This window comes from Elaeis guineensis, chromosome 12 (assembly GCF_000442705.2).
Source record: "Elaeis guineensis isolate ETL-2024a chromosome 12, EG11, whole genome shotgun sequence".
NCBI classification, from domain to species: domain Eukaryota; kingdom Viridiplantae; phylum Streptophyta; class Magnoliopsida; order Arecales; family Arecaceae; genus Elaeis; species Elaeis guineensis.
Genome location: NC_026004.2, coordinates 16,175,189 through 16,198,638, shown reverse-complemented (window position 1 = coordinate 16,198,638; position 23,450 = coordinate 16,175,189). Strand labels below are relative to the sequence as shown.

The following is a 23,450-nucleotide window of genomic DNA, read 5'->3' as shown; positions in this document are numbered from 1 at the left end:
TGTATATTTTTTATCAATGCATATATACTATATGATCATGATATATACTAAATAAATTAATCATCAAACAAATCAATACACATTTCTAAATAAATTGATATATAATTTCTAAATTATAGAGTTCATCAATATAGGTGATATACATTTAACAAATTAATTATTTAGTAACCTAACAAATATATTTAAGTAAATTGATACACAGCTTTCGGAACATTATGTTCACTAGTATATATTACACGACCTGATGATGCATGCTTATTGACTTCTTAATGCACACTGCAAGCTTCTTTAATACATATCCACTAGTAATATATATCTTCATGTAAATATTATGCTCTAAAAAATGTATATCAATTTATCTGAAGGTGTATATTATATCATTACTAGATATGTATCAAAAAAGCTCGTAATATATATTAGAAAATCAATGAGTATATATTATTATGTTATATAGTATATATTGATGAATATAATGTTTTGAAAATTATATATCAATCTAATTAAAAGTATATATTAAATTATTAGATTACTAATTTGCCAAATATGTATCATTTGGTCGTGTGTTATATATTGGTGAACTTCGTGTTTTGAAAACTATCTATTGATTTATTTAAATGTGTGTATCACTTACCATGTAATGTATATTAGAGAAGCTTGGAATACGTATCAGAAAATCAATGAGTGTGTATCACCTACCATATAATGTATACTAGTGAATATAATATTTTAAAAATTATGTATCAATTTGGTGAGAAGTATGTATTGAGTTATTAAATAATTAATTTATTAAGTATGTATTATTTGATTGTGTACTGTGTATTTGTGAACTTTATATTCTGAAAATTATATTCAATTTATATAAAAATATATATTATCTTATTTCATGATTAATTTACTTGATGTATGTCATTTAGTCATATATTATATTAATAAAAGTGTGTTATAAAAATAAAAAAATATTATTTTTTTAATTTTTAATTATAAAATTAACAATTTTGGTAGTAGAAAGAGCTTTTGATCTTTAATTTTTTTTTTTAAAGATTGATGTTAGAAAAAATATAATAAATTATGAAGTCCATCCAATAATTTTTCTTTAAGTGCCTGCCTTGTATGATTTTTGTTTCCACGATGGATGGTGAAGAGAAAGGAGGGACCGGGGAGAAGAATTTCTAATCTACGAGGAAAGCAGATTCCAAAAATAAGGATATTATTATTATTATTTAAAAATATTATTATTATTATTTTTTTAAAGACAATTTTCCTGGTAGGATCGGAGAGAATTCTAAGAGTAGTTTACGCATAATTTATATATAAATCATAAAACCTCCCTATAATATACAAAATTATTCGGAGATTTTGTTTTTACCCCTTTTTTTCAATAGTTTATAGACTTATCAGTTATCACGGGTGGACTTGTCAGCGAACCCGGTTCGGTCCTCTTCACTATCCCAAAATTGTAACTCTGTCAAAGCCGGTCCAAATTCAAGCCGCGCTACGTTTGCCCTCGTGTCTTCACCACCCATCCAGAATTGCCAAGCGGTAGAAGAGAAGGAAACCAAGTAGACCAACCCGGCCCCGGCGGCGCGGCCTCAAACGGCCAAAGAAGCAAGAAGAGGAAGCTGGAATTCGATGCTAGGGTTCCGTTCCAGCCATGCCCCCTCTCTTCCTCCTCTTCAAACGTTCCCCGTCCAAAAATCTTTTCAAAATATCCACCTTTAGATCTCTCCCTCTCCTCCTCCCCTTCTCCACTTCCGCCGCCCCTCTCCCCTTCTCCCCCTTGCTAGACTCCAAACCAAGCTCTGACCCTAACCCTAGCTTCGATTCTTCCCTGCTTGCCGCCTCCGTTAAAGACTGGTTCCGCCTCGGCGCCGACCCCCTCTCGCCGCTCGACCGAATCTACGCCGCCCTCGCCGGCGCCCCCGACGAGTCCTCACTTGACGCCACCTTCGACCGCCTGCGCATCCCCCTCTCCGAGTCCCTCGTGCTCCAGACCCTCCGCCACCGTCCCCACCCCGCCGTCACCCCGCCCTCCGCCCCTCTTCTCCTCCTCCGCCTCCGCTTCTTCGACTGGTCCGGGCACCAGCCCGGCTACCGCCACTCGCGCGCCGCCTACCACGCCGTCTTCCGCCTCCTCTCCCGCGCTCGCCTCGTTTCCGTCGTCCTTGACTGGCTCCGCATCTTCTCCCCCTCCTCCTGCCACCCCTTCCTCCTCACCTCGAACGCCGCTGCGCCACACCCCCGCTTCCACGAGACCCTCATCGTCGGCTACGCCGTCGCCGGCAAGCCCGAGCTCGCCCTCCAGCTCCTCGCACGCATGCGCTTCCATGGCCTAGACCTCGACGCCTTCTCCTACCACGTCCTCCTCAACTCCTTCGTCGAGGCCTCCATCTTCGACTTTGCCGACTCCATCCTCGCCCACGTCGCCGCCCGTGGCCTTTTCGGCCCCGTCACCGCCTGCATCAAGATGAAGAGCCTCTGCCGCCAGGGCCGCCTTGACGACGCCGAGGCGTACCTCCGGGAGCTCGAAAGCTCAGGCCTGTCCGACTATCGCGCCGTCGCCGGCCGGATGGTCGGCACCCTTGTCCGTGCTCTCTGCCGCGACGGCCGCTTCGAGGCTGCCGGCCGGCTGGTGGACGAGTTCGGCTCTGCCGAGGCCTATGGCGCTTGGGTCGCCGACCTCTTGGCCACTGGGAGGCTCGACGCGGCTTTGGAGTTCTTGGGGAGGAAGAGGACATCGGAGGACTACATCCCGGAAACCATCCACTATAGCCAGCTGGTGACCCGGCTTCTGAGGGGAAACCGGCTCGGGGCTGTCTACGATGTGCTTGTGGAAATGATGGAGGAAGGGATCCCGCCAGATCGGGCCACGATGAATGCCGCACTCTGCTTCTTCTGCAAGGCTGGGTTGGTGGACGTTGCTGTCCAGCTCTACAACTCAAGGATGGATCTTGGAATAAACCCAACCGAGCAGGTTTACAACCATTTGATCATTGCTTTGTGCCAGGAGGGGAGCATCGACAGAGTGTGCCAGGTCTTGGAGGAATCCATGCAGCATGGCTACTTTCCTGGGCGGCAGACATTTAACATTATCGCCAGCATGCTTATCAGGGAAGGGAAGCTTGATAAGATGCGCAAGCTGCTCGATGGCGCTCTCCAGAGGGACGTGAAGCCTGCCACTGTTGTTTTTGCCAGGTACATCTCAGCTCTGTGCAAGGCTGGTGATGTTGAAGAGGCTTGCTTGGTGCCCCAAATGGTTGGCAAAGAGAATACTGGTCTGGTTCGGTACAGATCTACTTACATCAATTTGATTCAGGCATTCATTGCATTGAGGAGGGTAGATGTGCTTCCTCGTCTCATTATCGAGATGCAAGAGATTGGTCACTCTCCAAGTCGGAGTCTTTATCGCGATGTGGTTTGCTGTTTGTGCGAAATGGGAAAATTCAGTGAGGTTCTTGAGCTGCTAAACAAGCAGTTGGGACGGAATGAACTGGACCCACGGACGTGTTGCAACTACTTCATCAATGGGGCAGGACATGCCAAGAAGCCCGAGATGGCAAGGGAGATCTATAGCAGGATGGAGAATGCAGGCATTGAACCTCAAATAGAGAGCAAAGTTCTTGTTCTTCAGAGCTACCTGAAGAGCAAACGCATTGGCGATGCTCTAAGCTTCTTCTACTATCTGCGTGAGAAAAAGGAGCCAACCAACAAATTGTACAATGCATTTATATCTGGTCTCTGCGAAGCTGGGATGCCAGAGCAGGCAATGGTGTTCTGGAGGGAGGTGAGGGACAAAGGTTTGATCCCAAGCCTCCAGTGTTATGAGGAGCTTGTGCTCAGATTGTGTTGTGCCAAGGATTATGATGTGGCAGTAAAGGTTCTTGAGGATTTCAGTGAAACAGGTCGCCCAGTTTCTGCATTTATATGCAATGTGCTTTTGTTGCATAGTTTGAAGAGTCAGGAGCTTCTGTGGGCTTGGGTTCGGTCGAGAAATAGGAATTCAGAAGTCAAGCCAGTGGGAATGAGTGAAGAAACAAAAGGAGCAGGACAGATGATGCTTGGCAATCTTATTGCTGCATTTTCCGGTGGAATCAGAATGAGAGAGAACATGGACAAGGTGGAAGAATTAGTCGAAAGGTTCTTCCCCGTCGATATTTATACTTACAATATGTTGTTGCGGGGCTTGAGTATGGCAGGGAGGATGGACTATGCATGTGATTTGTTTCAAAGGATATGCAAGAAGGGATATGAGCCAAACCGTTTCAGTTTTGACATTATAGTGCATGGTTTCTGCAAGCATGGTAAAAGAAAGGAGGCTGAGAGATGGATGTATGCAATGTACCAGAATGGGTTTCATCCAACTTGGTACACAATTAGGATATACAACAACACATCTTAGCAAGCAATAATTTTCTGGTGATTCATGTGTACTCTCATGTTTCTTGCAATTGATTATGGTTCCATGATTCCTCTCACAGCTGAAGCAGGTAAACTTTGTCACAGCATATAATTGCTTCCTCTTTTACATACTTCATTTTCTAGTCTGTTATAATTATTAATTTTGGATTATTGGTTATTTAGTTAAATATTGTTATTGATCTTTATTCCTGGTCGGTAGTCATCTATGATTAAAATTCTTATAATTTCTGTATAGAGGTTAATATTTGGCATGATAAGTTTGACTGTGAAGCTGCATATGACCTTCGTGCATATGGGATGGGCCAAAGATACATTGTGTGATAGGTCCAAAGTAAAGTACTTGCTTGATAGGCTCATATTAGAATACCTGTTGCTCATAAAACTGATTTTTTATCAGCTAAAGGAGATATTAATCTCTACTAGGAGTTTAATCTTAAACTGTTAGGAGGAAGGAGGTGTTGTTTGCTAGGGTTAGTGAATATTTAAGTTCTGTACTTACCATGAGATGCTTTTGATTGATTTAGAGGGTTAGAGGGTAGATGGACTCAATGGAGTTGTAATATAAGAAGCATCTTGAAGGTTAAATATGCTTAATCAGAGTTGGCTGTGCCGGTACTGGAGCACGTACTGGTCAACCAACAATATGGCTTGGTACTTCCTTATGCCATTTTGTAACGGGCCCAAGCTAACACAACAAAGAGAGAGAGAACTAGAGGATGAGAGAGAGAGGGGGAGGAGGGAGGGAGAGGGAGGGAAGAAAAGGGAGGGGGGAGGGAGGCCAACGGTGGCTGTTGGAGGGTCATAGAGGCCCTTGAATGATCGGAGCAAGGAAGAGAGAATTGAGAGAGGAAGAGAGCGAGGGGGTGGGAGGGGGAGGGAGAGGGCAACTAGCAATGGGAGAGGATGGGGAGGCCGGTGATGGCTATCGGAGGGCTATGAATGGCCAAATCTCCCTCAGCCTCTTGCAAATCGAAATGGCAAGCGCCCATATTTCGATTGAGAAGGCCAGGGAGGGAGATCCGCCCACCCATGGCCCTCCAGTGGCCACCACCGGCCTCTCCGTCCTCTCTTGCTCCTTGCCTCCCTCCTCCCTCTCTCTTCCTCTCTCCGGAGGAGGGCAGAGCTCTGGAGGCTTCGATAGTCCTCTAGTAGCCTCTCCGGTCTTTTCCTCTCCCTCTCTCCTTTGTCCCTCTGTCCTTGTAGGTATCTCATTTCGAATGTCGGAACTATCCCGATTGGCCATCGGTATGGTTCGGCATGCTTCGAATTGGACGGTTCCATTAGGTTCAGTGAATCCTATGCTTGATTGCATATATATTCAACTAGAAACAAAAACTATTGGATACCATGATGATAAAAGAAAGCACTATGTAACTGAAAACTATGGCAAAAGAGGAAAATTTTGCAAGAGTTTGTCTAGGCATCTCTTATAAGCAACAAATTGCAGTGGCAACAATGGTAATGACAAGATAATGAGTCTTCTCTCATTAAATGGGTTAACTGCAGTTAAAGGCTTGTCTTAGAGAAGATACAGCTTGCCATGTGGAGTGCTAGAGTTTGATAAGAAGGGCAAAAACAGACTGTTGGATACCAAGAAGACAAGAGTGGCATGCTTAAGAGAGCTGTAAGAAAGAGGAAAATAGAGATGGACAATAGACATAAGCTTGCATTTAGAATGTGATAATATAAGAAATAGCTTTGGGATGTTAATGGATGATGACATAAGTGATTTAAGTAATGGATGGAAGGAGGTCACGTAATGAATGATATTTTTTGAGTTTACAATATGGGAGGAGAAACTTTATCAAAGCATATGAATTACAAACAGGATGAAAGGGAAAAAAAGAGTCAGTTTTTAGTGGAGATGGATGAATCGATGTAAGATATTTTAGAGGAAGAAAGAAGCTTATAGCTGGTGGCTTCATGGTCATATAGGAAGCGCAAGAGCATAACATCTAATAGTATACATGGGTAAACAGGGGTTTGGAGATAGGGGTGCAAAGGGTGATTTTGCTATTGGTTTATTCTTAATGGAATATGCTCTACTAGCAAATACATATTTATAGGAGACAGGTGAGTGTTTTGGTTGTTTCAAGAGTGAATAAGCTATAATGTCATGTATTTTCTCCTAAGAAGAAAAATAAAAAAATCAGTAGCAAAAGTTGGAAGGTGCTTGACTCCACCACTTAGGCTGTAATTCTAGATCTAGAAATGATGAGCAAGAAAAGAGATGCAAAACGTAAGATGTCAAACACATAGGTGTTGTGATTTAGAGGGCAATGTATGACAACTTTTAAGGATGCACTATTTCAAAAGGCAAATTGGAACTCAAGAAGTTCATCAAATACAGGAAGGCACATGACAATATGAAAAAATTTGCCAATGATGTCCACATCATGCACAAATGCATGCACAAACATAAGCATACTCTGATGCATATTCTGCATATGTGCATGCAATGTCATTTACATGTCAGTTGGCATGCTCCTTTCAAGAAGAGTGTGAGCCTCCTTGTAAGGTTTTTTACTGTAGGACTAGGAGAGGATCATATCAATTATATCTGAAAATGTATTCTTTTTTGTTGCCCTTTTTCCCTATCCCCTTCTCTCTCTGCCATGCCGTTCTCTTCTCTCTTACTGCCCCCATTTTTCCTAAATTTCCCTTGTTAGTTTCCTTTCCTTTCTACACAGTCTCTCTTATTGATCTTCTCCTTTCTCTGTCATTCTCCCCTTTCCTTTGTCTCATCCTCCGCCACCCTCCTTCTTTAGGGTCCCTCCTTCACCATTCCAATCCATCTCCTCCCCTCCTTTAACCACTTGTCTCTGCCCCCCACCAACCTTGACAATTCCCTCCCCAAATAGATTAGTCAGGTACTTAGAGCTGAGGGTGGTAAAGTGGACATAGTTCAATCATGCATTCAAAGGTGCTTGGACAAGGGTGGTTGATGCGTGTCGTAGCACACCAAAATTAACCTTACTTACTACTATGTAGATAGAGTAAGTCGGGATCGTATCTGCAGAGATCTTAGTTGATTGTTTTGAAAACGCAAAAAAAAAAATAAAAAAAAAAGAAGCATGAAAAATAAATTACTTTTCATTAATCTAATAAAGAAGCATGCATAAAGAAAAGAAATAAAATTGCGATACAAGACAACTAAACTAAGTTGATCTTCTTGCTGCGTCCGATGGTAGATATGTCTCCTTGAATCTTTCGTCTTCCTCCGTGCAGACAGCGACAGGATGGCTGGAAGGCTTGGTACAGGAACTCCAAGGAAGAAAGGTTGATGAAAACGGATATGTAACAGAGAAAGGGTAGCAGCACTAGGATTAGAACCTTTCCTAGATTTGATGGGATGTAAAAAAGAGATCTATGGAGGAATATGTTGTGCTAGGGTTAGTATCTCCCCTAGACTTATGAAGAAGAGGAAGAGGGAGAGAGAAAGAGAGAAGCTTGAAGAGAACTTAGGCGTTGGCTTGATTCAAAAAGAGGGAGGCCTTGGGATTCTATTTATAGAGTGAGGAGGCTAGGGTTTCATGAAAAGAGAGATGGGAGTGTGAATAAGGACTCTTGGATCTTCATATTGATTCTCCTCCGTTGATCAATAAGTCGTGTTCACACTTAGTTCTATTTATCTTTTAATCTGGGCTTTTGATTGGAGAGGTTGCTTCTTGACCCTTGATCTTTAAGTTGCATTCACACTGAAATAAGAGCTGATTGTTTGGTTCACTCAAATTTGAATCAATTTGAGTCCAAATTGAATCGTATAAACCCAAACTCTCAATTACCTGCAAAATAGACTAGATAGCATTAAATTTTTAATAAAATAACATTAATGATTACAATATTTAGTGCCTCTAGCATTCTAAATTAAGTATTCATTATACCTTCCAATTTGAACTTGACTCGTCCTCGAGTAAAATAGATACATTAGCATTGTACACCAAATTGTCCTTGAATTGAAAGTTATCCTAGATATTCCTAACTATAGTTGATATCCGGCTAGATCATTAAAAAGGTACTTCATTGGATTATCAATTCGACCTAGTTAATGGTTGAGTATTAGCCATAAAATTTTTAGAGATATTCTTTCACCGATTTTCCACTCTACTCTTTAAGTCCTCAAACTTGATGTGAGCAGGGTTTATTGTCTTCTTACAATTTAGTCCCCTTATTATTATTATTATTTTTGAAAAAATATTTACATGTATAGTCAGTGTAATGTCCTAACCCCTTAAGCTTTCTAATTGACTCTTATAGCGAGCTTTAGGCCAATGACTCCCAAACCAGTTAGCTTTAGGGCATTAGGTGTAAGGCATCCCTCAGGCTTACTAACTCAAGTCAAAAAGGCTACGAGTTAAAACTGACTATACAAGAGGTTTCTTCACATTCTCACTTTTTGACGCGAACAACAATGCTTACTTAGGCGAATGGGTCCGGTTACTTAGTGAGAAATGTTAAAAATCTTTCTTTTTTATTTTATTTTATTTTTAAATAATATTTTTTTTGCATATCTCGACCTTTTTATCCATACTCCCATAAAGCAGATTTTTCATTGAGATGGTGGGAAAAGGGTTCTAGAATCACTTCAAAATTTAGTTTGATCTAAATTTTTTCATTAATTGGATGTCTTTAATAATTTTTTCCTCGATATATCTAAAATTATTTAGACCGTTAATCATTTATTGATTAGAGTGCCTGGTTAACTTCAAATTGAGACAAAATTTAGATGCACAAAACTAATTATTTCTAACCATACTCGAGGACTTAATTAGTTATTCTCTCCTCCAACTTAATTTTTATTGTCCCCAATGGAAGAAGAGAATCATAACAAAGCAAAAATAGAGTATAACAAAGAATAAGACCACCTGAGTTCGATGTGTATAATGTTGATTAAGATGTCGTTCATTGTTGGGCTAGTGTGTTCTTGACTCCATTGATCATGGTGCTTTCCCCAACTTGGCTAATTGTCTTTTTCAGAAATTTCTATAAAATAAAAAAAAACTGGATAGCTGAAAAATAAAATATTTGGTTGCCTCCCAACAAGCGTTAAGTTTAAGATCTTCAGTCAGACCAAGCCAATATTTAATTGTAAACTGGATCCTGTAATTCAATTGAGTCAACTTGCTCGCTATCTCTAATTTCATCCACATAATATTTCAATCGTTGGCCATTTACTTTGAAGGTATTTTCCTGTTTAGGATCTTTGATTTCAATTGCTCCATGAGGGAACACCTGAGTTACGACATATGATCCATCCCAACGTGAACGAAGTTTTTCAGGGAATAGTCGCAATCTCGAATTATAAAGCCACACTTTTTGATTAGGCTCGAATGTTTTTCGTGAAATGTATTTATCATAAGCCTTAGTTCGAGCCTTATAAATTCGTGAACTTTCGTATGCTTCATTGCGTAACTCTTCTAATTCGTTCAATTGTAGTCTCCTATTACTACTCACATTTTTCATGTCAAAATTGAATTGCTTTATGACCCAAAATGCACGGTGTTCTAGCTCTACCGGCAGATGGTAGGCTTTTCTAAAAACGAGTCGGTAAGGAGATATTCCTATCGGGGTCCTGTATGCAGTACGGTAGGCCCATAATGCATCGTCTAATCGTCCAGACCAATCTTTTCGATCAGGCCTAACCGTCTTCTCAAGAACTTGTTTGATCTTCCTGTTGGAGACTTTCACTTGGTCACTAGTTTGGGGGTGATATGGTGTGGTAACTTTGTGAGTGATTCCATATTTTTTCATTAAACTTTCAAAGTGTCTATTCGTGAAGTGTGTACCTCCATCACTAATAATGGCTCTTGGACAACTAAATCGACTTAAGATATTCTGTTGGATGAATTTGATTACCACCTTGTGATCATTCGTTCTGGTTGCCATAGCCTCAACCCATTTAGATACGTAATCTACCGCAACCAAAATATATTCATATCCATAGGATGGAGGAAAGGGGTCCATAAAATCGATTCTCTAAACATCAAAAACTTTCACGATTAAGATGGGTGATAGGGGCATCATGTTTTTTCTAGAAATATTTTTCGTTTGCTGATAGCGCAAGCACTCAAGGCAAAATTTATGTGTATCCTTAAATAATGTCGGCCAGTAAAACCCACTTTGTAACACTTTTGCGGCCGTTTTCTTCTCACTGAAATGTTCCCCGCATGCATGAGAGTGACAAAAGGTAAGTATACTTTGATATTCACCCTCAGGGACACAGCGTCGAATTACTTGGTCAGGACAATGTTTGAACAATTCGGATTCCTCCCAATAATAATGTTTGACCTGTGAGAAGAATCGATCCTTTTCCTGTTTTGTCCAATGGAGAGAAACTTGTACTGTTGCCAAGTAGTTAATGATGTGGGCAAACCATGGGATTTGATCAGAGGATGTTGCAAAAAATTATTCGTCAGAAAATTTTCTCTTGACTTCATCTGTACCCATCGTATGATTAACTAAGATTCTAGAAATATGATCAGCGACCACATTTTCGAAACTCTTCTTGTCTCGGATTTCTAGATCAAATTTTTGAAGCAGAAGGATCCATCTGATCAATCGTGGTTTAGTATCTTTTTTTGAGAGCAGATGTTTCAAAGCCGCGTGATCAGAATACACTAGAACTTTAGACCCTAACAGATATGAACGAAATTTATCAAGGGCAAATACCACCGCTAGTAGCTCTTTTTCTGTCGTAGTGTAGTTTAATTGAACATCGGATAGAGTTTTGCTAGCATAATAGATCACATGTGGCTCCTTATTGATTCTTTGACCTAAGATGGCCTCTATTGCAAAATCGGAAGCGTCACACATGATTTCAAATGGAAAGGATCAATCAGGAGGTTTTATTATGGGTGTTGTTGTCAGGGCTGTTCGTAACGTGTAGAAGGCTTGTAGACATTCTTCATTAAAGACAAATGGTGTATCCTTGGCCAACAGATTGCACAAGGATCTCGATATTTTGCTAAAATTTTTAATGATGCGTCTGTAAAATTCAGCGTGACCTAAGAAAGATCGTATTTGTCGAACTGAAGTGGGGGGTGGTAGTTTTGAGATGATCTCAATTTTTACTTTATCTACCTCAATCCCCTTTTCGAAAATAATATGTCCCAATACGATTTCTTCTCGAACCATGAAATGGCTCTTTTTCTAACTTAAAATCAAATTTGTCTCCGTGCAGTGCTTAAGGATTTTGGAGAGGTTAGGAAGACAATCCTCAAAAGTGGTTTCAAATACGGAGAAATTATCCATAAATACTTCGAGATATTTATCCATCATATTCGAAAAAATGGCCAAAATGCACCGTTGAAATGTAGCGGGTGCATTGCAGAGTTCGAACGGCATACGTCGAAAAGCGAAAGTACCGTAGGGACAAGTGAAGGTGGTCTTCTCTTGGTCATTCGGAAATACAGGTATCTGATTGTACCCCGAATAACCATCTAGGAAACAAAAAAATGTTGACCTGCTAGCTGTTCTAGGATTTGATCGACGAAGGATAATGAAAAATGATCCTTTGTAGTAACGGCATTGAGTTTCCTATAGTCAATGCACACTCGCCAACCATATGGTGTGCGAGTGGGAAGTAATTCACCTTCTTCATTTTCCACCACAGTAATACTTGTTTTTTTAGGTACTACTTGAGTAGGGCTGACCTATTTACTATCGGATATGGAGTAGATGATTCCAGTGTCTAACCATTTTACCATCTCTTTCTTCACTACTTCTCGCATATTTGGGTTTAGTCTCCTCTGTATGTTTCGATAGGGTTTGGCATCTGTCTCGCAATGAATATGATGCATACAGATAGAGGGGTCAATTTCTTTTAGATCGGCAATGGACCAGCCGATAGGCTCTTTATTTTTCTTCAGAACATCAATTAATTGTGCTTCTTGATCCGGGGTCAAGTCTGATGCAATGATCACCGGAAGGATGTCATTAGGTCCTAGGAATGCATACTTGAGTGTGGCCGGAAGTAGCTTTAATTCTAGTGCAGGTGGTGATTATAATGATGGGGCTGTGGGTGTATTGGCTAATGCAAGCAATGGCTCATACTTGATTGTCCAATGGGGAGTAGTTTCATCACTTGATGTATCAACTAAAATGTTTACTTCTTCACTACCTCCCTCCATATCACACTCGTCCACTCCAAAGTACGTCAAATGGGTGTCTCGAAAATCATGTGCAAAAATCATTAATGTTGCTTCCTCTATAATATTCTCGCATGTATCTATCTCAAAGCAACTATCCATTGATGGTCCTTGGGATGCACTAAACACATTTAATCTCAGTTTTTTATTCCCAAATGTTACGTCCATGACTCCTGTCCTATAATTGATGCACACATTTGCCGTAGCTAGGAAGGGTCTGCCTAAGATAATGGAAATTTGCCTTGGATTGCTACTCAGTTCCATGTCAAGGATTAAAAAATCAACTGAAAAATAGAACTCATCTACCTTGATCAAAATATCCTCGATCATCCCACGTGGTGTCTTAATTGATCTATGAGCTAACTGTAGAGTGATCGATGTGGGTTCAATTCTCCGAATCCAAAAAGTTCATAAACCGAGCTAGGTAAAAGGTTCACACTCGCCCCTGGATCTAGGAAAGCTTGTTCGATGTGAAGGTCTTCTATAATGCAAGAAATGGTAGGGGTACCTGGATCTTTAAGCTTTGGAGGGGTAGCGTGTTGGAATACAGAGCTAGCTTGTTCGGTGAGGCATACTTTCTTCGGGAGTTGTGATTGAGATTTACGTTTCTGGGTGCACAATTCCTTCAAAAATTTGGTGTAAGCTGGGACCTGTTTGATTGCATCTAGAAGGGAGAGATTAATTTGGACTTAAATAATTCCAACATCTCATCAGTCTTCCTCCTTTCTTATCCATAAGAGTGGGGGCTTTTAGGGCACTCAGAAATGGAGCTTTAGGCAAGTAAGGTGATTCCGGTGCAGTTGGTCTCTTTTCTACTTTTGTGTCCTTGCTCTTAGATGATTTGGGTTTAGTCAGAGGTCTAGGGTCGGTCTCACTGATTTTACTTGTGTGTTCAATGACCTTCCCACTTTTGAGAGTCATGATTGATTTGGCGTGTTCAGAAAAGGTATCTGGAGTATTGGAGCTCTCAACCATGAATTGTCCTCTCGGATTGCTCTCGGGTTGGCTAGGTAATTTTTTTCTTTCTCTCCTACTGACTGCGGTTGCTAGTTGGCCTATTTGGGTTTCTAGCTTAGCAATGGATTGCGTGTGGGAGTTAAGGGTCTGGGTGTTGACTTCTAATCGTTTTAGCGCTTTTAGAACCTTATCCTCAAAAACTGAGCTGTGACCAGTGATAGATGGTTGGGGAGTATTTTGAAACTAGTGGTATGGTCCATGCCTATATGTCGGATCCTGATAATTTGGTCTAGGTACAGCATGGCCAACCACTGGCTGTGATCTCCAGAAAAAATTTTGGTGGTTTCTCCGGTCGGGGTTATAAGTGTTCGAATATGGATCATTTCCTGATCTACGAGCTTGTTGGGCTTGAGCTTGCTGGATCTGCTCATGCACAAATTCAGAAAATTGAGGTGCGGTTGGACATTCACTAACAAAATGAGTCGGGCTTGCACACAATGCACAAACATCTTGCACTGGATTAGGTAGAATCGAAGAGTGTCCTATATTCAGAAGACGGTCTAATTTTTAAGACAATTCTCTACCTTACTGTGGATATCCATAATATTTTCAATCTGATAGATTCCACCTCTTTTCTGTTGAGACATGGGTTGTTCTCTAAAGGTGGCAGACATGTGATATAGGGAGTTCTCACTAAGTGTTTTAAAGAGCTGCCAAGTCTCGTCCTCACTCTTTAGCATGAATATCCCACCACACGATGCATCGATTATTTATCGGTGTTTCTCCGATAGACCATCGTAGAAACACTAAACAAGTTGCCATTTGGGAACAGCATGGTGGGGGCATTTACGAATAAGATCTCTTAACCTTTCTCATGTCTCATGAAAAAGTTCACCATCCAATTGGGAAAAATTAGTGATGGCTTTTCTAATTTGATTTATTTTTTTAATTGAAAAGAATTTTTTGAGGAATTCTTTCTGAAGATGGTCCCAAGTTGAAATGATTATGGAATCCAGGGAGTTTAACCAATGCTTGGCTTTGTCCTTGAGTAAAAAAGGGAACAATTTCAACCTGAGAGCATCATTGGAGAAGTTTTGAATTTTTACTGTGGAGCATATCTCAAGAAATTCATCCAAGTGTTTATACGGATCCTCATTCGTTAGTCCATAGAATGATGGAAGCATTTGAATAATGCTGGACTTGATTTCGTATTGTGCCATCTCCACAGGAGGAGGTTGGATACATGACAAGTGTAAGATGAGGGAGTAAAATACTCTCTCAATTGTCGTGGTGGGTCAGTCTCTTGTTTTGGATCCATGATTTTGATTTGGTTTATTCAAATAGTTTTTTCTAGCTCTAAGTCTAATGGGTGTAAATCAGGTTGTAATGATCAGCGTCCTAGCATGCACCCAAAAGATCTCACAGAGTTTTAATTTCAACAAGTTTTTTTTTTTTGGAAAGAGAAGAGGAGAGTAGGAGGAGGGAAAAGAATTCTAAAGAAGAGAACCTAAGGAGTTCCAATGCTAAGAAGATAGAGAAGAATTAATTAGATTTGATATTTTTAGTCAACAATCAAGTGGTTCAATCAATCCTATCTATGGGTTATCTTAGATCTAGACAGCTCCTAACTGCCAAGGTCATCTTCAAGCACTCCAAGCAGCAGACTAGCCGCTCAACTGGCCAGGTAAGTGTAAGGTTGGTGGGGGTCCCCCCGTTGCTTTCCTTAGACACCAACTGTGTTGGTCAGGTTAGCGAACGGAATCAATTAATGAACCTTCCTTCAGGACGTAATCCCTGAACCACTTTTCTAGACACCAGTTAAACTGACTAATCTGAACCCGGTCTAACTTTTAGGGTTCCTTGTCCTACTGAGCTCGAGGATCCTTAAGGGTCAACGTCTAATCGATTTTAAATTAGAAGTTTAGGTCAATGTAATTGCAAGGTGGTGATTTGTGGGCCAAGGAAGGATGATGAAATTTTCATCTTATGTTGATTAGGATTTTACCCTTACGAATTTTTTTTTTATGAAAATATGCAATGCAAAAGGAAAAGATGTCCAAACATGTTAAGTGGATTTTAAAATTTAATTGATTTATTTATATTAGTCAAGTGTTATGTATAATCGTTGTATTCCTTTTATATTATGTTATCTTTTAGCAAAAAAAAATAAAAAGTAAGTTTTTAAATTAGGTTAATTAAATATTAGAAGATCAAGTGAATCTAACTAAATGAAAAGTAAATCATACTAAGATTAAAAGGCAAGTAGGTATTCTACAAATAAAGCAATAAATCAAATCTACTTTTAGAGTAATAAATTATTTTAATCTATAGAAAGCAGTAAATTACTAGGTTATAGGAAGTAAAAAATATTTTTATGCATGCAAATAAAAAAAATTAAATATAAAATAATAAATCTACCATAAACAAAGAGTAATATGAGGCAGAAATTTTGAAAAAGAATACATAAAAGGCAATCAAGCAATCTAAAGTAAGAAATAAAAATCTAGAAAGTAGTAAAATATTTTTTTTATTTTATAGATTTTTTTTTGATTTTGAATTTTTTTTCAAAACAATCGCGCCAAAATTTCCGGCAACGGCGTCAAAATTTGATGCGTGTCGTAGCAAACCAAAATTAACCCTACTCACTACTATGTAGATAGGATGAGTCGGAATCGTATCCGCAGAGATCTTAGTTGATTGTTTTGAAAATACAAAAGAAAAAAATAATAAATTATAAAAAAAATTAAGAAAGAAGCATGAAAAATAAAATTACTTTTTATTAATCTAATAAAGAAGCATACATTAAGAAAAGAAATAAAATTACGATATAAGACAACTAAACCAAGTTGATCTTCTTGTTGCGTCTGATGGTGGATGTGTCTTTTAGAATCCTTCGTCTTCCTTCGTGCAGACAGCGATAGGATGGCTGGAAGGCTTGGTACAGGAACTCCAAGGAAGAAAGGTTGATGGAAGCAGATATGTAACAGAGAAAGGGTAGCGGCACTAGGATTAGAACCTCTCCTAGATTTGATGGGATGTGGAAAAGAGATCTATGGAGAAATATGTTGTGCTAGGGTTAGTACCTCCCCTAGACTTATGAAGAAGAGGAAGAGGGAGAGAGAAAGAGAGAAGCTTGAAGAGAACTTAGGCATTGGCTTGATTCAAAAAGAGGGAGGCCTTGGGGTTCTATTTATAGAGTGAGGAGGCTAGGGTTTCATGAAAAGAGAGATGGGAGTGTGAATAAGGACCCTTGGATCTTCATATTGATTCTCCTCCGTTGATCAATAAGTCGTGTTCACACTTAGTTCCATTTATCTTTTAATCTGGGCCTTTGATTGGAGAGGTTGCTTCTTGACCCTTGATCTTTAAGTTACGTTCACACTGAAATAAGAGCTGATTGCTTGGTTCACTCAAATCTGAACCAATTTGAGTTCAAATTGAATCGTATGAACCCAAACTCCCAATTACTTGCAAAATAAACTAGATAGCATTAAATTCTTAATAAAATAACATTAATGATTACAATATTTAGTGCCTCTAGCATCCTAAATTAAGTATTCATCAGTGGTGGATCAGGATAGTAGAATAAGAGTTATTGTTGGAAACCTGTGATCCAGGAATGCAGTTGTCATGCTTTTTAATCCAATGGTTAAACATAGAAAAGGGACTTCTATTATCCTTCTTAGAAAAGCACAGTCCAACTCTGTCTATGTAGATGCATATATTTCTAGGGGGAGAGGTGCTACAATATGTGACAACCAAGCATGCACTGAGTGCAAATGGTACCGAAGACTTTGAAAGCTACAAGATGGTTGGGAATGTCTATCTTTATAGTAAGTTGAGATAGAAAAATGGCAAGCAAAAAACTACACAAAATTAGATCAGACAAGAGAGATTAATACAAAATCAGATTCTTTTTATTGGGGATTAGATGATTTTAGCAAGTGTGGTTAAGAAAAATTAGATTTAGAATTTGCAAAGAACTAAAATTGCGGGGAAGGCATATGCACTGCTACTCCCTAAGGATAAATGTGTACCTACATATTTAAGAATGACATGAAAGCCTAATGCTACCAAACTAGAAGTGGTAATCATGGATGAAGCTGATCTGGTCTGGTTAACTAATTTATGGATGGGATCTCATAAAGTTTGTGAGAGCTGGCGTAGATTTTAAAAAATGGCATTTATTTTCAAAAAAAAAATTGACATCATGCTTGTAGGGGGACATCAATGCACTTTTTTTTAAACTTATGATTTGCTTGTTTTGCTGAAAAAGTAATGGGAAGAGTTATTAGTAATTTTTTAAAAAAAAAATTCTATTTTTTGCTTGTGTGGAATATGGTCTGAAAACTCTGCAAGTTCACAAAAATTTTGAAAAAAAGTCAATTCCCTTTCCCGTTCTCAAGCACAAGATAAAAAGATTTTAAAAAAATTGTTGGTGGGAGGCTTTGATCATGTTCTCTTCATCCTCTTTATGCTCATCATGTTGATGCTCACCATGACACCACCACCACTAGCATCACCATATATTGCTAACTTGCCCTTCACCTTAGTTTCTGCCACTAGTCACCTTTCATTTCACCCTTCGCCATCATCTACCAAAACCACCATCACTATGCTAGACTAGCACCCATTTTAGCTTTTTTTTTTTTTTAAAGCATAAAAAAAAAGAAAGAAAACAAAAGCTTATGGTGTATGAGATATCTCTATCACATTTACACCATTTTTTCTTATCAGAGCAAAAAAGGGAACATTGTATCATTTTCTGTCTTATTCTTTCCATGAAATGTGCTTAAATTTCTTTTTTCTTCCTTTTCAATTCCCTTGAACAAACTGGAGCATCAACTATCTCTATTAAGATAAAAGCTGATTGGGAGGATGTTGTAGCTATGACCGACTTTCATCCTACAGCATTATGAACAGAAGGAGATTCTAAAGTTGTCATTGACTGGTTGAATGCTGATTTTGCGGACGGGCAGCCTTACCCCCTTATCAATGATGCTAAAGGTTTCACTAAGCCCAACACTTTGGTGTTGATCACTTGCATCCTCTGCGAAATGACCCGGATTGGCTGTTTAAATCGGGTTATGTGCTTCAATGCTTCTCCTAGATAGTTTCCGTGGAGGTTTATGAGATCTGGTGTATGCTGACTGTTATGCTTTGTGCCACACCTCTCTTCCTGGAAAAGAGAAAAAGATGAAAAAGTGGGACCTTAGGCATATAATGGAAAAATATAGAGAGGGAAGATAATTACGCAAATGGTTTTGTTGACTGGAAGGTGTCATGAGACAATTAAAGGGTGTCAAGGAGGTGCACATGGAAGGTATGTTGGAGTTGTTTTAAGTACATGCAAGAGCCTGATAAGCATTTAAAGTAGCTATGCCTGGACAGATGAATTTTCTCTCATGGTGGGCTTAGACCAAAGGTCAACCCTATATTTGCACCTCTTTGTACTTGTTATTCGCCAACTCAATAAAAGGTGTTGTGGTGTATGTCCGTCGCAAATGAGCTAACCTTATTTTGAGGAGATGCAACTTTAGATTCATGGAGGCTGTTGAATCTAAAATCAGTAGAGCTAAATTAGAATATAATAAATGTAATTTTAGTAAAAGTGCAAATGACAACAAACCTTCAACCAAACTGTTGCGACAAATACTCTTTTGTAAATCTTCATCATCTTTGATCTGCTGTTATAAGGGGAAATGGAGCAAAAAGGAAGAAATTTGAACTGAGAGCCAAGGGGATAACAGTGGTAAAATATTTCAGGTGTCATGTGATTGATGCATGCCTTTGGGACTTAGGAAGAGGGATAATAAATTTGCAAATGTCATGTCTAGAATCTTTACAATGCCAACACCCAAAATTGATAACCGAAGCTAGCTACTCAGAAAAGCCAAGAGTTACTGTCAAGTCCATTTTCTAAAACACATTTTGTTCTATTCTACATTTCTACTGTCGCACTTTAGGGCAATAAGAATGATGGAGGCAGCAAAATGATGACATTAGCTTATTAAGAGAAATGGGCTGTCTAAAGAAAAGGTTCGCTGAACTGTGGTGAATTGAGTAGTTCAGGCCGTGCCAAACCATGCCAGTGACCTATTGGTGCTGTTCGGTTGTTCAATTTGGAACACCGGCGAAAATGAAGGGAGCACGAAGGAAAGAGAGGAAGAAAGAGAGAGGAGGGGAAGGAGAGGAAAATGTTGGTGGTGCCGTCAGTGGCCCGTCGAGGCCATTGGAGGACCGCCGAGGCCTTCAGAGCTTTACCTAAGTTGAAATAGATGAAAATAGATAGATAGAGAAACGGGAGGAGGGGGAGGCCGATGGTGGCTGCTAGAGGACCGGTAGGGATAGCAATGGGTCGGGTGGCCGATATCCATACTTATCCTGCTATGAAAAAAATCCATACCCATGTCCACCCTGTATCCATTATGGGTCGGGCCGGGCCTTACAAAAATCCTCAAATCCTACAAAAAATCATCCTTCTACCAAGATTAAGTTCTCAAAATCTAAGAGACCAACTCCCACCGCCACAATTTGCATGAGATCTCCCCTAGATCTCCCTTAGGTGCTCTCCTTCCCCACATATCTCCCAAAAAGAGAATGAAATGAAGAGAAAAGAAAATGAAAACAGGAAAATCTCCCCACAGATCTCCAGGAAAGAGAATGAAATGAAGAGAAAATAAGTGAAAAGGAAAAAATGAGGGAAAAAGTTTTACCTTTTAAACTTTTCCATCTTTCTTTTGGTTGTGTGGATTTTGCCTATGGGTTCCCTTGATTTTTCCTCTATGTTTCTTTCCTAAGCAGTCTCAATCGGGAGGGAGGCTTGGAGCGGCCAAATAGGAAGTTTTTCCTGGATTTTCCCTCTGTTTTCATCGTCAAGAGTCTCGATTAGGTGGGAGGCTTGGGGCAACCAAATAGGAAGGTTTTACCTGCTTTTCCCCTGATTATTTTCATCCTTAGGAGTCTCAATCATGTGGGAGGCTTGGAGTGGCCGAATAGGGAAGGAGCCTCAATCGGTGGGAGGTTGGAACAGCCAAATAGGGAAGGAGCCTCAATCAGTGGGAGGTTGGAACAGCCAAATAGGGAAGCTTACGATGGCTAGGGCTTTGTGGTGGGTCTACATATATATGAGTTTAAATATATATCGGGTTGGGTTCAGGGTGGGACATATTATTATGTGTCCGATCTGAACCCACTTCGATTTTTTACTAGAACCTATATCTACTCTCGATTTTAATCGGATCGGATACGGTGAAACAAAATTGCCAAGCCTAAGGACCACAGAGGCCTTTGAAAGGCCGTAATCAACCACCCCCCCAGCTCGGGGGGGCTTTCATTGGCTTGAAATAGGGCGATCGCCCTTATTTCTAATCAGGAATTTTTTTTTTGTGGTCCAATTCACAGTGAAGTCAGCAACACTATTGCCAACTTCACTTAAGTGAAGTTAGGGAAGAGATTCCAGCCTTCTGGGGCCTCCGAGGGCCCTCCAATGGCCACCACCGGCCCTCCCTCCCCCCATCTCTCTCTCTTCCTCTTTCTTTCTAGTCATTCGAGGGTCTTCATGGCCCTCCAGTGGCCACCATTGGCGTCTCTATCAGCCTCCCTTTCCTTACTTCCCTCTATCTCACTCATATTTGCTCCAATTCTCCCTCTCCTTAACTTTCTTTGCCGTGTCGATTCAGACCTTGTATGGTTCGATACGGGGGGATATTGAACTGTAATGCCAGCCAGCTGGTATAAGGTCCAATTCTAATTCTACGTACCTTGGTCTAGACTATATGGTGAGTATGGAGGCGGCGAAGTTTAATAGATTAATGGGGATGCAAGGGAAAAAAGGTGGGAGATTAATGTTCAATGTAATTGTAAAAGCACTAGTAATTGGATGCATTTTGTGTTCTAGAATATATGCCTTTCTTTTCTGTTTACAAAAGCAAAAGAAGACTATCCGTTAAGTTAGTTTTATTCTTAACCCACCACAAAAAAAAGGAAAAAGAAAAAAGAGCAACTATACTTAGTGTTCTTTAAAAGACATGGTGAAAAATCCTCTTTTAGGTTCTTGGAAGACAGAAATCAATATCCTTGTTTGTCAATTTTAGCCCTTAAAAAAATGCTTTTGCAAATGGGAGCAGAATCATGTACTTGTTTGATTAGTTTTACTCATGAAATTATAATTTCAAATCAAATTGCATGACAATGATTTCAAGGTTCTCATATCTGGTTGGTTGAAAATGTCTTCTTGATTGGATGAATGTGCAGGTGCTGTTCCAAATATTAAATATTTGCTGAGTTGTTTCTGACTCGATAGAGCTGACCCTATTTACCAGTTTGGAAAAGCATGAATTTGGAAAGCTTGAATTTTTCGGTAAGGATATATGGTTAGCTAGATACATCAGAGAAGCTGCAGGGAGAGGGAAGTAGTCAGAGCTTGGGGCTTGTTTATTCCTCATATGTAATTTAATCGGCAGTTTTCATTGCACTTACACCATACACTGAAAGCAGCATCAAAGTTGGTCATCCCAAAATTTTTGGCCTTCTCTGTTGATTATTTGATGTACAATAATTCAATTTTCATGTAATAATATAGGAACTGAGTCCATATTGGCTACTCCCTTTTTCATATCAATCCAAAGTTTATTTTGTGTTTCAAACTATCCATTTTTTGTAGATCCTTGTTCGCATAGTCTCAATGAATATTCGTATTTGTGGGAATTCTTTTCTTCCAGATTTCTACTGTTATAGTATATGATCCTGCTTCCAGATTGTACTTGAAGTAATTGCATGATCCCCACTGCCCAGTGCTGCATTGGTTAGCAGCTTCCAAAAAAGCTTCTAAAGCTCTGGGGTCAAATTTCCAACTGTTTCACCATACTTCTCTGAAATATTATATGAACTGCAATACTCTGAATTCGAGTCAGATGCCTGTATCCAGTTGTGTTGCATGGGAGCTTCAATTAGAGCCTACATGGAATCACTGAAGAACAGAGGCACATTGCTCCAAATGGACTGTTGTGACTTGTGTTGGTTGTCAGCTTCAACTAAGCAGAATCACTGAGTAATGGGGGCACATGACCCACAATGGACTTTGGCGGTGGTTGTCTTACCTGAAGTCCTGTAATATTTTATATTTTGCCTGGTATCAGTGCCGAGGGCTATGGCATACTCCTAGAATCTATCCTTTGACAGAAGACATCATGTAACTCATATCAGGTAAAGCTCTTCCTGTTTTCAAAATCTTTTGCATTAGGTAAATACTCTCCTAATCACTGCACGGATGCATCTTTTCTTTTTATTTTTTATTTTTTTTTATTTTGGATTAATTATATCAAAAATTTTGAACTTCTTGGGATTTATCATTTTTATCCTGAACTTTAATTTTGTAGCATGACAGTAAAGTTCGGGATAAAAATAAAAAACTTGCATAAGTTCACAATTTTTGACAGTACATACTAGCATGCGACCATCTTGTCATGGCCATCAAACGGAAATCACAGTCAGAAAATTAATGAGAAATTTGCAAGTTCAATAATCTGCTTGCAAAATGAAAAACTTGCACAAATTCAGATTTTTTCGTCTGGCTAATCCTTTTCATTTTCTCTTTTAACTCTGGGTGAAGAACATGCATGAGAAAGAGGACGGGTAGTTCTTAAGCTCTTGGAATTCTTACATATTCATTAAGCTATTGAAAACCATGATTCTTATTCTGCACGAGTCCTCAAACTCAATACTTATTTGAAAGCCATCCACGCAACTCTTTGATGAATATGATAGCCCCCGATCTATTCTGCCCTTGTCTGGTGAGCAGTTGGTTCTCTCCTTTATTTGGAAGTCTTTGGTTTCAATCAAATTGAGGTGCGTCGGTTAATAAATCACTTGATGAAATGTGGCATCAACCATATATATTACGTAGGCTATCAGCATTCTCTATTGTGC

The 23,450-nt window shown here is 39.6% G+C and overlaps 1 protein-coding gene and 1 non-coding gene across 5 annotated transcripts; both read left to right on the top strand.

Annotated features, from left to right (window-relative positions):
* The first annotated feature begins 1,500 nt into the window (after positions 1–1,500).
* On the top strand, positions 1,501–22,701 carry LOC105054926 (pentatricopeptide repeat-containing protein At1g71210, mitochondrial). 4 transcript variants are annotated; one of them, XM_073246510.1, is made up of 3 exons: positions 1,501–4,484; positions 18,432–18,843; positions 21,777–22,171. In XM_073246510.1, the coding sequence occupies exon 1, from the start codon at positions 1,652–1,654 to the stop codon at positions 4,394–4,396; it is 2,745 nt and encodes a 914-aa protein (XP_073102611.1). In that variant the 5' UTR covers positions 1,501–1,651; the 3' UTR covers positions 4,397–4,484; positions 18,432–18,843; positions 21,777–22,171. The 4 variants fall into 4 exon arrangements, with proteins under 4 accessions (XP_073102611.1, XP_010934879.1, XP_073102612.1 ...); XM_010936577.4 differs by lacking the exons at positions 18,432–18,843; positions 21,777–22,171 and adding an exon at positions 22,244–22,701; XM_073246511.1 differs by lacking the exons at positions 18,432–18,843; positions 21,777–22,171 and adding an exon at positions 22,279–22,700.
* Positions 14,349–14,454, top strand: LOC114914723 (small nucleolar RNA R71). The gene has a single exon (XR_003802336.1). It is a non-coding gene; the product is annotated as a small nucleolar RNA R71 (small nucleolar RNA).
* Positions 22,702–23,450: the final 749 nt, after the last annotated feature.

What these genes read in the sequence shown, in the direction of transcription:
- LOC105054926 (XM_010936577.4), top strand. Translation starts at nt 1,652, where the DNA reads ATGCCCCCTCTCTTCCTCCTCTTCAAACGTTCCCCGTCCAAAAATCTT.